We start from the raw sequence: 14208 nt of genomic DNA, 5'->3' as shown, positions 1-14208 counted from the left end.
ACGAGTGGATGATCTTTATAAAAGATACGTCGATTATTAATGTTATATTTTTATGTTTCTTTATCACAGACTCTAATGACGACATATGGCGTCACGAGTGGATGATCTTTATAAAAGATACGTCGATTATTAATGTTATATTTTTATGTTTCTTTATCACAGACTCTAATGACGAGATATGGCGTCACAAGTGGATGATCTTTATTAAAGATACATCGATTATTAATGTTATATTTTTATGTTTCTTTATCACAGACTCTAATGACGACATATGGCGTCACGAGTGGATGATCTTTATAAAAGATACGTCGATTATTTATGTTATATTTTTGTTTCTTTATCACAGACTCTAATGACGACATATGGCGTCACGAGTGGGATGATCTTTATAAAAGATACGTCGATTATTAATGTTATATTTTTATGTTTTTTTATCACAGACTCTAATGACGAGATATGGCGTCACAAGTGGATGATCTTTATTAAATATACATCGATTATTAATGTTATATTTTTATGTTTTTTTATCACAGACTCTAATGACGACATATGGCGTCACGAGTGGATGATCTTTATAAAAGATACGTCGATTATTAATGTTATATTTTTATGTTTCTTTATCACAGACTCTAATGACGACATATGGCGTCACGAGTGGATGATCTTTATAAAAGATACACCGATTATTAATGTTATATTTTTATGTTTCTTCATCACAGACTCTAATGACGACATATGGCGTCACGAGTGGATGATCTTTATAAAAGATACGTCGATTATTAATGTTATATTTTTATGTTTCTTTATCACAGACTCTAATGACGACATATGGCGTCACGAGTGGATGATCTTTATAAAAGATACACTGATTATTAATGTTATATTTTTATGTTTCTTTATCACAGACTCTAATGACGACATATGGCGTCACGAGTGGATGATCTTTATAAAAGATACGTCGATTATTAATGTTATATTTTTATGTTTCTTTATCACAGACTCTAATGACGACATATGGCGTCACGAGTGGATGATCTTTATAAAAGATACGTCGATTATTAATGTTATATTTTTGTTTCTTTATCACAGACTCTAATGACGACATATGGCGTCACGAGTGGATGATCTTTATAAAAGATACGTCGATTATTAATGTTATATTTTTGTTTCTTTATCACAGACTCTAATGACGACATATGGCGTCACGAGTGGATGATCTTTATAAAAGATACGTCGATTATTAATGTTATATTTTTATGTTTCTTTATCACAGACTCTAATGACGACATATGGCGTCACGAGTGGATGATCTTTATAAAAGATACATCGATTATTAATGTTATATTTTTATGTTTCTTCATCACAGACTCTAATGACGACATATGGCGTCACGAGTGGATGATCTTTATAAAAGATACACTGATTATTAATGTTATATTTTTATGTTTCTTCATCACAGACTCTAATGACGACATATGGCGTCACGAGTGGATGATCTTTATAAAAGATACGTCGATTATTAATGTTATATTTTTATGTTTTTTTTATCAAAGACTCTAATGACGAGATATGGCGTCACAAGTGGGATGATCTTTATAAAAGATACGTCGATTATTAATGTTATATTTTTATGTTTCTTTATCACAGACTCTAATGACGACATATGGCGTCACGAGTGGATGATCTTTATAAAAGATACGTCGATTATTAATGTTATATTTTTATGTTTTTTTTATCAAAGACTCTAATGACGAGATATGGCGTCACAAGTGGGATGATCTTTATAAAAGATACGTCGATTATTAATGTTATATTTTTATGTTTCTTTATCACAGACTCTAATGACGACATATGGCGTCACGAGTGGATGATCTTTATAAAAGATACGTCGATTATTAATGTTATATTTTTATGTTTCTTCATCACAGACTCTAATGACGACATATGGCGTCACGAGTGGATGATCTTTATAAAAGATACACTGATTATTAATGTTATATTTTTATGTTAATGACACGAGATATGGCGTCACGAGTGGATGATCTTTATAAAAGATGTAAAAATTAAATGAATCAAGATTAAGTTGCACCAGAGCGTGACACTGTTTCGGGGCCACATGGGGGCCTCAGTCCGTATGAACGCTACTAGACACTGATTCAAAGTGTTTTTAATTAAATTAAAACTGAAGAGAATCATTTGAGATCTACTGGATCTACTGGATCCACAGGATCTTGACTGAAAACAGGTCAAATATGAGGTCGAAGAATCTGATTCAAATAAAAACTCAAAGTCACCGACTCGTTGTCATAGAACCAGAGACTCGCTGGAGTCTTCAGATCGAGGAGAAAAGTCTCGTCGGAAACCATCGTCCCGTCGATCCGAGGGTCTCGACCCACGATGACATCATCGCCCTCAAGGACGAGAGATCGCAGAGGTCACGAGAAATGAGGCGTTTGCACGGTGACCCCTGGAGCCGGACTCATCCGAGACCCGGGACCACGATCCCTCGCTTCACCTCACAGCACGGCACCCCCCGGTGCACCCCCCTGTAGACCCCCCCCCCCCGTCCAGGTAGACCCGTCGGAGGGAAGACCGCCTCCATTAGCAGCTCCAGATGAGCTTGTTGCCATGGGGACAGTCAATGGGCTGGAGAGTGGGGACTTTGGGCCAGACAAACACTCGGCGTTTAATTTGAACAGCTGGGAGTCGGTGAGGAAGAATCAAGGATCCAACACACAACACAACAACAACACAACAACACACAACAACACACTCTCCTGCAGATCCAGTCGTGGACGACGAGCTCGTCTTCGATCAATCGATCAATCGAGTCTAAACTCACTTCAAGTGTCAACTCCAGCGTCCTGGATCCTTCAGGAGCGAAGAGGAGGATGAGAGGAGGATGAGAGGAGGATGAGAGGAGGAGGTGAAGAGGAGGTGAAGCGAGGAAACGTGATTACATCATGTGGGATCTGAGGGAGGGGGGGGGGCTCCTGCAGCAGCGATGATGTCATCGGTGAAGCACAAAGACACGAGCAGCAGAAGAACCTCAAGACCTCGCAGGTGCTAAAGTGCTTTATTGAAATCAAACCTCAGGGCGTCGACGCCTCGAGCCTCCAGTGACATCTCAACACAAAACTCCGTATGTACACACAACACCAGGGTCCGGACGACACTCGGATCCGGTTCCAGCTCCGGTTCTGGCGACACACTGTGAATATGGCACGTGATCCGGGTCCAAACGAAACAAACTTCTAGAGTCTAAGGCACTAGTTTTGTTCGATACAAAGTCAACTTTACAGAACATCTACAAAAATAAACGACGGAAACGTTCATTAAGAAAAACATCAAAAGCTGCCTCGATACCTGTCGACCTCAATCTTTTTTTAATGAATCTGACCATCAAAAACACTTTTGAACATCTGGAGACAATACTTGATTCATCTTCTTTTCTCAGAGTCTCACGTTTAAATGTTCATTATTAACATAACGAGGGTTTGTTCCTGGTCACTAGAGAAACTAAGATCATCGTCAGGTAAAGGAAATCCTGTACAGAAGGAAAGTGATCCAACGAAAACTCATCTTCGACTCCAGGATACAAAACATCCACGAGAGGCTCGACTCGCTCTTCTGACAAAAACCCTGATTTCTAGCGGAGCATCTATGGTGGCAGTGTTGGAGACCGAAGGTAGTCCAGGCTCATTAGACCGGCGGCTCGTCAATGACTTCTTTGTGACGCTCATCCTCGTTCCCACAGTCCCGGGTCGCAGCAGAACAAACCCAGATTGTGTGAGCGGACGAGTGCGAGGACCACTGAAGGTGCAGCAGAAGCCATCGACCTTGGACTCGTCCATCTTTCTTCTCGGCTCATTTGCATAAGAACGAACAGAAGCCTCCGAAGTTCCTCTTTAATTGTGGTAAAGTTGGGAATTCTGTCGAGCGGAAGATTATTGTGTCGTCACTGGTGTGTGCGTCGTCGGAACGCTACACAACTGTGACGATCGACCCGACGGCGCCACCTGGTGACGACAACACTGTCTGCAGGATGTTCAACGTCTTCTCAACATCTCGTCCGTTCATCTTGTCGAGTCGACCTCCACGCTGTGATCCGACGACACGGTCGATCTTCATGTCGTCTCCGTCGTTTCCTCCCAGAACCGGCTCCGAAGACCGCCTCGGTCGGTGTAAACAAAATGTTCTCGGGGGTCCGAGGGTCCCTGAACACTAGAGCTACGTCCAGGATCTCCTCGACCGGTCGTGACACCTCGGTGCTAAAACCCAACTACAAAGTTCCCGCTCCCGCTGGTCCTCCTCAGACGTACCACTCCCGGCGCGAGATGACCGAGCCGTCTTGGTGGGACACGTAGTCGCCGTCGGGCCCGCTGTCGTAGCAGTCTTCGGACTGGTACGAGGTCCCGTTCCCGGTGGGCGAGTGCGGGTACCTGGCGCTCCTGGGCTGGCGAGGACCCTGGTACTGGTTCTGGTTCTGGCTGCTCTCCCTCATGGCCCGGGTGTAGCCGTTGGGCGGATACTCGTCGGCGCCGTAGCCGTAGTTGCGGCGCTCCTGCTTGAGGTCGCCCCACTCCTCGCGGTCCTGGTCCTTGCCTCCGGGTCTGGCTTTGGTCGGGCGGAGCTCGTGCTCGGCGGGGGCTTTGGCGAGGTCGCCGGGACCCGCGCACGGCTTGGCCTCGTAGTAGTTCCCGTGGAAGGTCTGCTGCTTCCTCAGGTACAGGACGCCCACCAGGGTCAGCAGCAGCAGGAGGAACAAGGCCCCGCCCACCGCGCCCCCCACCACCGACCCCAGGTTCCCCTCGGCCAGGGGTCGCAGGGTCGGGGAGTCGAAGGGGGCGCGACCCCGATCGTCTAAGGTGGAGGAGGCGGTGAGGACGGGAGCAGTGATGGTGGAAGGCATGGTGGGAGGATCTAATGGAGAGAAGGTGAGGAGGGAGGGAAGGAGGAAGAGGAGGATGAACAGACGAGAGAATGTCAACTAGCAGTATTTCAACTAGGACAGACGGGAGAACACACTCAACGCCAGGCTGCAAAATATACAGGTTTCACCACTAAATATATATTATACATTACAATAGTACATGGATGTGTCACAATACTACATCGATGTATTACAATACTACATTGATGTAGTATTGTGATGTATGTATTGTAATACATCGATGTGTCACAATACTACATCGATGTATTACAATTCTACATCGATGTATTACAATACTACATGGATGTATTACAATACTACATGGATGTATTACAATACTACATGGATGTATTACAATACTACATGGATGTATTACAATACTACATGGATGTATTACAATACTACATCTTTAGTATTGAGACACATCGCGAGTGTTTTTTGTCTTTAATATCAAGTTATTCAAGCGATCGTTCATCGATCTTCTCTCATGTCGACTGATGATCTTCAGAGTCATCTGTTCCATTTTGAGACAAAAATGTTTGTTCATTTTAATGTAGCGACTGGAGCTCAAGTGTCTTCGTGCAAAAACACTTAAAAACATCCAAATACCTTCAAACTGCTCGACTGTTATTGAAGCTTCACGTGAGAAGAATTGATCAGAAATAAATAAAATAAATCTATATTTTACGCTCGTTTGTAGTAGAAGTTTAAAGAATAAAAAGCTACACAGACAGGAAGTACTCTGGGTAAATATCGTGAGTACTTCTAGGGTAGACGTTTGACTGTATGAGCTCTGAAAAGATCACGATCTTCACTTCCCGTTTAGATCTTTTCAGATCAGAAGAAGTCAACTGAGCAACAGTCACTACATTACATTAAAATGAACAAACATTTTTGTCTGAAACTCTAAAAAGAACAGATTATTCTGAAAACTGTCGACATGAGAACATGAGTGAAGTTAAAATCTTGCGTTAAAACAGTTTAAATGGTTCAGATATCAATTAAATTGAGATCAAAACAATATTTTGCAGCCTTAACTCTCTAGTGAACAATGACATCGTTTAAGGGAGAAAATAGAAAAGTTAGATGATCATCGTCTCAAACATCTGTTCTTACGACGAGCTCAGTTCGACCTGGACTCACACCTACGTGTTCGTAGAATAGATTGAAGGGGAGAAATCTCATGAAAAGCGTCTGTTAAAACTTTATCAATTACAATTGGATCGAGCATCCATGTTGACGAAATGAGTGAAAAAAAAAGGAAACGGATGCTTTTGATTCATAAAAGTGTAACAAATATAATTAAAAATAATGTGTTAGTGTTACACACATCGACTTTCAACAGCAATGTATGGATATGGGCTGCAGGATATATGAAGCAAGTGCGATATTCACCTAAAAATGTAGCCACATGCACGCGCTGGTGAGAGTACTGTATAGTAGGTCCGGAGTCTAGAGAAGTAAACGATGATTTTTCCCTTTCGTTTATTTCAACGCTTCGGTGTCGACATGATGGTAGAAAAATATCTCTTATAACGCTCAGTCTCGCGGGACTTGCATCGGTTTCCCGCGAAACTGAGCGACATCAGAGAGGAGCCGCCGGCGCGTCGTGATATCAGCAAATCAATCATAAATCCTTGTACACACACATAACACTTTATAAATGACGCTAACAACTTAGCTCGTTAGCATACGGTGAAGACGCACACATAACACTTTATAAATGACGCTAACAACTTAGCTCGTTAGCATACGGTGAAGACGTACACATAACACTTTATAAATGATGCTAACAATTTAGCTCGTTAGCATACGGTGAAGACGGACACAACACTTTATAAATGACGCTAACAACTTAGCTCGTTAGCATACGGTGAAGACGGACACATAACACTTTATAAATGATGCTAACAACTTAGCTCGTTAGCATACGGTGAAGACGGACACATAACACTTTATAAATGACGCTAACAACTTAGCTCGTTAGCATACGGTGAAGACGCACACATAAAACTTTATAAATGATGCTAACAACTTAGCTCGTTAGCATAAGGTGAAGACGCACACATAAAACTTTATAAATGATGCTAACAATTTAGCTCGTTAGCATACGGTGGAGATGCACACATAACACTATAAATGACACTAACAACTTAGCTCGTTAGCATACGGTGGAGATGCACACATAACACTCTATAAATGACGCTAACAATTTAGCTCGTTAGCATACGGTGGAGATGCACACATAACACTCTATAAATGACGCTAACAACTTAGCTCGTTAGCATACAGTGAAGACGGACAGGTTTGTTTGGAAGTTCACGATCTTCTAAGAAAACAACTGAGACGAGATGAAAAGTTCTTACAATATGTTGCTTTAACAAAGGAGGTTGAAAGAGACGAGTGACTGGATCACTAGTGTTTGACTAGATCATAAGTTAGTATTACTTCACTGGATCACTAGTGTTTGACTAGATCATAAGTTAGTATTACTTCACTGGATCACTAGTGTTTGACTAGATCATAAGTTAGTATTACTTCACTGGATCACTAGTGTTTGACTAGATCATAAGTTAGTATTACTTCACTGGATCACTAGTGTTTGACTAGATCATAAGCTAGTATTACTTCACTGGATCACTAGTGTTTGACTAGATCATAAGCTAGTATTACTTCACTGGATCACTAGTGTTTGACTAGATCATAAGCTAGTATTACTTCACTGGATCACTAGTGTTTGACTAGATCGTAAGTTAGTATTACTTCACTGGATCACTAGTGTTTGACTAGATCATAAGCTAGTATTACTTCACTGGATCACTAGTGTTTGACTAGATCATAAGCTAGTATTACTTCACTGGATCACTAGTGTTTGACTAGATCATAAGCTAGTATTACTTCACTGGATCACTAGTGTTTGACTAGATCATAAGCTAGTATTACTTCACTGGATCACTAGTGTTTGACTAGATCATAAGCTAGTATTACTTCACTGGATCACTAGTGTTTGACTAGATCAGAAGTTAGTATTACTTCACTGGATCACTAGTGTTTGACTAGATCATAAGTTAGTATTACTTCACTGGATCACTAGTGTTTGACTAGATCATAAGTTAGTATTACTTCACTGGATCACTAGTGTTTGACTAGATCACAAGTTAGTATTACTTCACTGGATCACTAGTGTTTGACTAGATCATAAGTTAGTATTACTTCACTGTATATACTGAGCCAAGACGCGTCGTCATAGCAACCGAGCCTAACAAGCCGCACAGTTCACAGACAGACGGAGACGTAAACAACAACGAGACATAGAAGTACAAATTGACAACTTTATAGAACGTTACACTGATTGATCGAAGTGTGTATTTAATAAATTATTGATTTATACAATAAAATATTATAAATGATCACATGTTTTCGATGCATATCACACGTGACAATATCGCAATATTGATTTTTTCGATATATCGTGCATCTCTAGTATAGATTATTCATCCACGTGCAAATATTAACTTCATCTTGTGTTTCTTCTCTTAAATACATGTTTAATTTAAGTTGATGTTAACCATGTAACAACATGTGTTCACTAATAAAACACACTTTATACGGTGATTCGTACGTTATCAGCAGATTCTTGCAAACACACACCGACAGCTGCGACGACCGTCTCTCGCTTCACTTCAATTTAATCTAAAAAATCTGCTGTTTTGATTGACAGCTGACGGAACCGATGGAATCTTCAGGTCATTCTACCAACGTTTTGGTGTTTGTCCGGAGACTCAGTGAGACGGAGGGAGATGGAGCAGCAGAGGGAGGAGAGGCAGCAGGAGGAAGAAGAGAGGGATGGAGGGATGGAGGGATGGAGGGATGGAGGGACGACAAGTGCATCAACATGTGTAAGTCGAGCGCAAACGTCCTCTCGCAGGAGAATGAAACGTGGACGATAAATAATAAATAGCAGTTGAAAAGAAGCCGTTAATGTTTGATGAAACTGGGACATCATCTGGAGCTGAAGAGCTTCTGCTGCGCGACACGTGCGAAGAAGAAGAAGAAGAAGAAAATCACGACTTCAACCGAGGCGCTCGTGCACACGTCTGTGGCGCTCGTGCACACGTCGGCGGCGCTCGTGCACACGTCGGCGGCGCTCGTGCACACGTCGGCGGCGCTCGTGCACACGTCGGCGGCGCTCGTGCACACGCCGGCGGCGCTCGTGCACACGTCTGTGGCGCTCGTGCACACGCCGGCGGCGCTCGTGCACACGTCTGTGGCGCTCGTGCACACGCCGGCGGCGCTCGTGCACACGCCGGCGGCGCTCGTGCACACGCCGGCGGCGCTCGTGCACACGTCTGTGGCGCTCGTGCACACGCCGGCGGCGCTCGTGCACACGTCTGTGGCGCTCGTGCACACGCCGGCGGCGCTCGTGCACACGCCGGCGGCGCTCGTGCACACGCCGGCGGCGCTCGTGCACACGCCGGCGGCGCTCGTGCACACGCCGGCGGCGCTCGTGCACACGCCGGCGGCGCTCGTGCACACGTCGGCGGCGCTCGTGCACACGTCGGCGGCGCTCGTGCACACGTCTGTGGCGCTCGTGCACACGTCGGCGGCCATGACGGGTGAAGGCGTGCGAGGGGTGCAGGCGTCACCTTACGGCAGTCAGCGCTCCGCTCACCTTGGATGAGGATGCGCACGTCGCGGCTGCGCAGGTTGACGTCGTTGGCGACCTCACACCTGTACACGCCCGAGTCGTTGCGCTGCAGTGGGCGCAGGAAGAGCAGCGTGCTGTTCAGCACCTCCACGCCGTCCGGCATCTCGCCGTCCAGCCTGGACACACGAGTCAACGCGTTATTCTATTTTAGATGGTTTTACTACGATGCCATTTTTTAATTAATTTAATTATTATTATTATTATAACGTTGGTTAAACTGCAAAAATCTATAACTTCCAATTCAAATAATTGTGAAGAACAGAAAGAAAACAAAAGCTAAATAACTTGAAAGTGAAACTAGTTCCAGGAAAGATGTAAAGGTTCCTCCAGGACGCTCACCTGATCCACCTGAAGTGATGGGCGGGGGGGTTGGCGTTGGCCTTGCATGTCATCTGAACGTTGTCTCGACCCACGAACCAGTCTCCATCGTAGCCCAGCACCGAGATGTCGGGAGCGTCTGCAGAAGAACGCGTTGATGTTCAGAGTCACAAACACAAACACCTTCAGAGTCACAAACACAAACATCTTCAGAGTCACAAACACAAACACCTTCAGAGTCACAAACACAAACACCTTCAGAGTCACAAACACAAACACCTTCAGAGTCACAAACAAACACCTTCAGAGTCACAAACACAAACACCTTCAGAGTCACAAACACAAACACCTTCAGAGTCACAAACACAAACACCTTCAGAGTCACAAACACAAACACCTTCAGAGTCACAAACATCTTCAGAGTCACAAACACCTTCAGAGTCACAAACATCTTCAGAGTCACAAACACAAACACCTTCAGAGTCACAAACACAAACACCTTCAGAGTCACAAACACAAACACCTTCAGAGTCACAAACACCTTCAGAGTCACAAACACAAACACCTTCAGAGTCACAAACACAAACACCTTCAGAGTCACAAACACAAACACCTTCAGAGTCACAAACACAAACATCTTCAGAGTCGCAAACACAAACACCTTCAGAGTCACAAACACAAACACCTTCAGAGTCACAAACACAAACACCTTCAGAGTCACAAACACCTTCAGAGTCACAAACACAAACACCTTCAGAGTCACAAACACCTTCAGAGTCACAAACACAAACACCTTCAGAGTCACAAACACAAACACCTTCAGAGTCACAAACACCTTCAGAGTCACAAACACAAACACCTTCAGAGTCACAAACACAAACACCTTCAGAGTCACAAACACCTTCAGAATCACAAACACAAACACCTTCAGAGTCACAAACACCTTCAGAGTCACAAACACAAACATCTTCAGAGTCACAAACACCTTCAGAGTCACAAACACCTTCAGAGTCACAAACACAAACATCTTCAGAGTCACAAACACAAACATCTTCAGAGTCACAAACACAAACATCTTCAGAGTCACAAACACAAACACCTTCAGAGTCACAAACACAAACATCTTCAGAGTCACAAACACAAACATCTTCAGAGTCACAAACACAAACACCTTCAGAGTCACAAACACAAACACCTTCAGAGTCACAAACACAAACACCTTCAGAGTCACAAACACAAACACCTTCAGAGTCACAAACACAAACACCTTCAGAGTCACAAACACCTTCAGAGTCACAAACACAAACACCTTCAGAGTCACAAACACAAACACCTTCAGAGTCACAAACATCTTCAGAGTCACAAACATCTTCAGAGTCACAAACACCTTCAGAGTCACAAACACAAACACCTTCAGAGTCACAAACACCTTCAGAGTCACAAACACAAACACCTTCAGAGTCACAAACACAAACACCTTCAGAGTCACAAACACCTTCAGAGTCACAAACACAAACATCTTCAGAGTCACAAACACCTTCAGAGTCACAAACACCTTCAGAGTCACAAACACAAACACCTTCAGAGTCACAAACACCTTCAGAGTCACAAACACAAACACCTTCAGAGTCACAAACACAAACACCTTCAGAGTCACAAACATCTTCAGAGTCACAAACACAAACACCTTCAGAGTCACAAACACCTTCAGAGTCACAAACATCTTCAGAGTCACAAACACCTTCAGAGTCACAAACACAAACACCTTCAGAGTCACAAACACAAACACCTTCAGAGTCACAAACATCTTCAGAGTCACAAACACAAACACCTTCAGAGTCACAAACACAAACACCTTCAGAGTCACAAACACCTTCAGAGTCACAAACACAAACACCTTCAGAGTCACAAACACAAACACCTTCAGAGTCACAAACACAAACACCTTCAGAGTCACAAACACCTTCAGAGTCACAAACACCTTCAGAGTCACAAACACAAACACCTTCAGAGTCACAAACACCTTCAGAGTCACAAACACCTTCAGAGTCACAAACACAAACACCTTCAGAGTCACAAACACCTTCAGAATCACAAACACAAACACCTTCAGAGTCACAAACACCTTCAGAGTCACAAACACAAACATCTTCAGAGTCACAAACACCTTCAGAGTCACAAACACAAACATCTTCAGAGTCACAAACACAAACATCTTCAGAGTCACAAACACAAACACCTTCAGAGTCACAAACACAAACATCTTCAGAGTCACAAACACAAACATCTTCAGAGTCACAAACACAAACATCTTCAGAGTCACAAACACCTTCAGAGTCACAAACACAAACACCTTCAGAGTCACAAACACCTTCAGAGTCACAAACACAAACACCTTCAGAGTCACAAACACAAACACCTTCAGAGTCACAAACACCTTCAGAGTCACAAACACAAACACCTTCAGAGTCACAAACACAAACACCTTCAGAGTCACAAACACCTTCAGAGTCACAAACACAAACACCTTCAGAGTCACAAACATCTTCAGAGTCACAAACACAAACACCTTCAGAGTCACAAACACAAACACCTTCAGAGTCACAAACATCTTCAGAGTCACAAACACAAACACCTTCAGAGTTACAAACACAAACACCTTCAGAGTCACAAACATCTTCAGAGTCACAAACACAAACACCTTCAGAGTTACAAACACAAACACCTTCAGAGTCACAAACATCTTCAGAGTCACAAACACAAACACCTTCAGAGTCACAAACACAAACACCTTCAGAGTCACAAACACAAACACCTTCAGAGTCACAAACACAAACACCTTCAGAGTCACAAACACAAACATCTTCAGAGTCACAAACACCTTCAGAGTCACAAACACAAACACCTTCAGAGTCACAAACACAAACACCTTCAGAGTCACAAACACAAACATCTTCAGAGTCACAAACACCTTCAGAGTCACAAACACAAACACCTTCAGAGTTACAAACAAAAACACCTTCAGAGTCACAAACACCTTCAGAGTCACAAACACAAACAGCTTCAGAGTCACAAACACAAACACCTTCAGAGTCACAAACAAACACCTTCAGAGTCACAAACACCTTCAGAGTCACAAACACAAACACCTTCAGAGTCACAAACACCTTCAGAGTTACAAACACAAACACCTTCAGAGTCACAAACACCTTCAGAGTCACAAACACAAACAGCTTCAGAGTCACAAACACAAACACCTTCAGAGTCACAAACAAACACCTTCAGAGTCACAAACACAAACACCTTCAGAGTCATAAACACAAACACCTTCAGAGTCACAAACACAAACACCTTCAGAGTCACAAACACCTTCAGAGTCACAAACACAAACAGCTTCAGAGTCACAAACACAAACACCTTCAGAGTCACAAACACCTTCAGAGTCACAAACACAAACACCTTCAGAGTCACAAACACAAACACCTTCAGAGTCACAAACACAAACACCTTCAGAGTCACGATCAGGAACATTCGTCTACTTCTGACAAACACGACATGAACCTTGAATCTGTTCAAACACAAGGTTTCATCCGAGATCCAGTGAAAGAAACGTTAAAGTATGGAGTGAATGAACGACCTTGACGTCGACTCTTTCATCAGCGAATGAATCATCGACTCAGTGTTTGATCCAAAGAACGAACAAGGAAACTGTTGCTGCCATTATTCACGCCTTGACCTTTGACCCGCGGATCTCACTCGAGTTAAACACTCGGACCTCGTCTCTCACCACCAGGTACTTTAGACGCAAGTATTTCACATTTAAAATATAACTTTTATATTTTTTATTATAATATTGAAGTATTTTCAAGCATTGGATTAATTTCAATGCATTCTTTAATTTTTTAATTCAATACGTTGCATAAAAGGTTGATTTAATAATATTTTAAATAAGATTTATATAAGATTTTATAATTGAATATAAGAATTTGAATATTTTCAAAGTAAAGAAAAGTAATGAGTTAAATATTCTAATTCCAATAATCAAAATGTACGTTTTCTAAATTCTATATTTTTAAATTCATAGTATTTTTAATTTCAATGTAAGAACTTGTAAAGGTAAAGATTTCAAAAATAGATAAATTCATGGTGAAAAATTAAGGTTAAAAAAACACAAACACATTGTTTTACTCAAGTATTTAAAAAAAATCATAATAATAAATTCTAGCTTTAAATACTGAAAGTATCAAAT

The 14208-nt window shown here is 42.4% G+C and overlaps 1 protein-coding gene across 2 annotated transcripts in view; it reads right to left on the bottom strand.

Annotated features, from left to right (window-relative positions):
• The window catches only part of nectin3b (nectin cell adhesion molecule 3b), a 53847-nt gene that overhangs the window by 14192 nt on the left and 25447 nt on the right, over positions 1–14208 (bottom strand). Inside the window, exons 4-6 of one of the 2 annotated variants that reach the window (XM_087807969.1) lie at positions 9981–10098; positions 9606–9757; positions 3080–4923 (exon numbers count right to left, since the gene is read on the bottom strand). In XM_087807969.1, the coding sequence (XP_087664095.1) occupies positions 4313–4923; positions 9606–9757; positions 9981–10098 (881 nt within the window). In that variant the 3' untranslated portion in view covers positions 3080–4312. Of the gene's footprint in view, positions 1–3079; positions 4924–9605; positions 9758–9980; positions 10099–14208 lie in introns of those variants that run through there. The other variant, XM_087807970.1, reaches the window with a different exon arrangement.

This window comes from Callionymus lyra, chromosome 14 (genome assembly GCF_982586985.1).
Source record: "Callionymus lyra chromosome 14, fCalLyr1.hap1.1, whole genome shotgun sequence".
NCBI lineage: Eukaryota > Metazoa > Chordata > Actinopteri > Syngnathiformes > Callionymidae > Callionymus > Callionymus lyra.
Note: the sequence above shows the minus strand (reverse complement) of the source record. Positions and strands in the feature narration are given on the sequence as shown.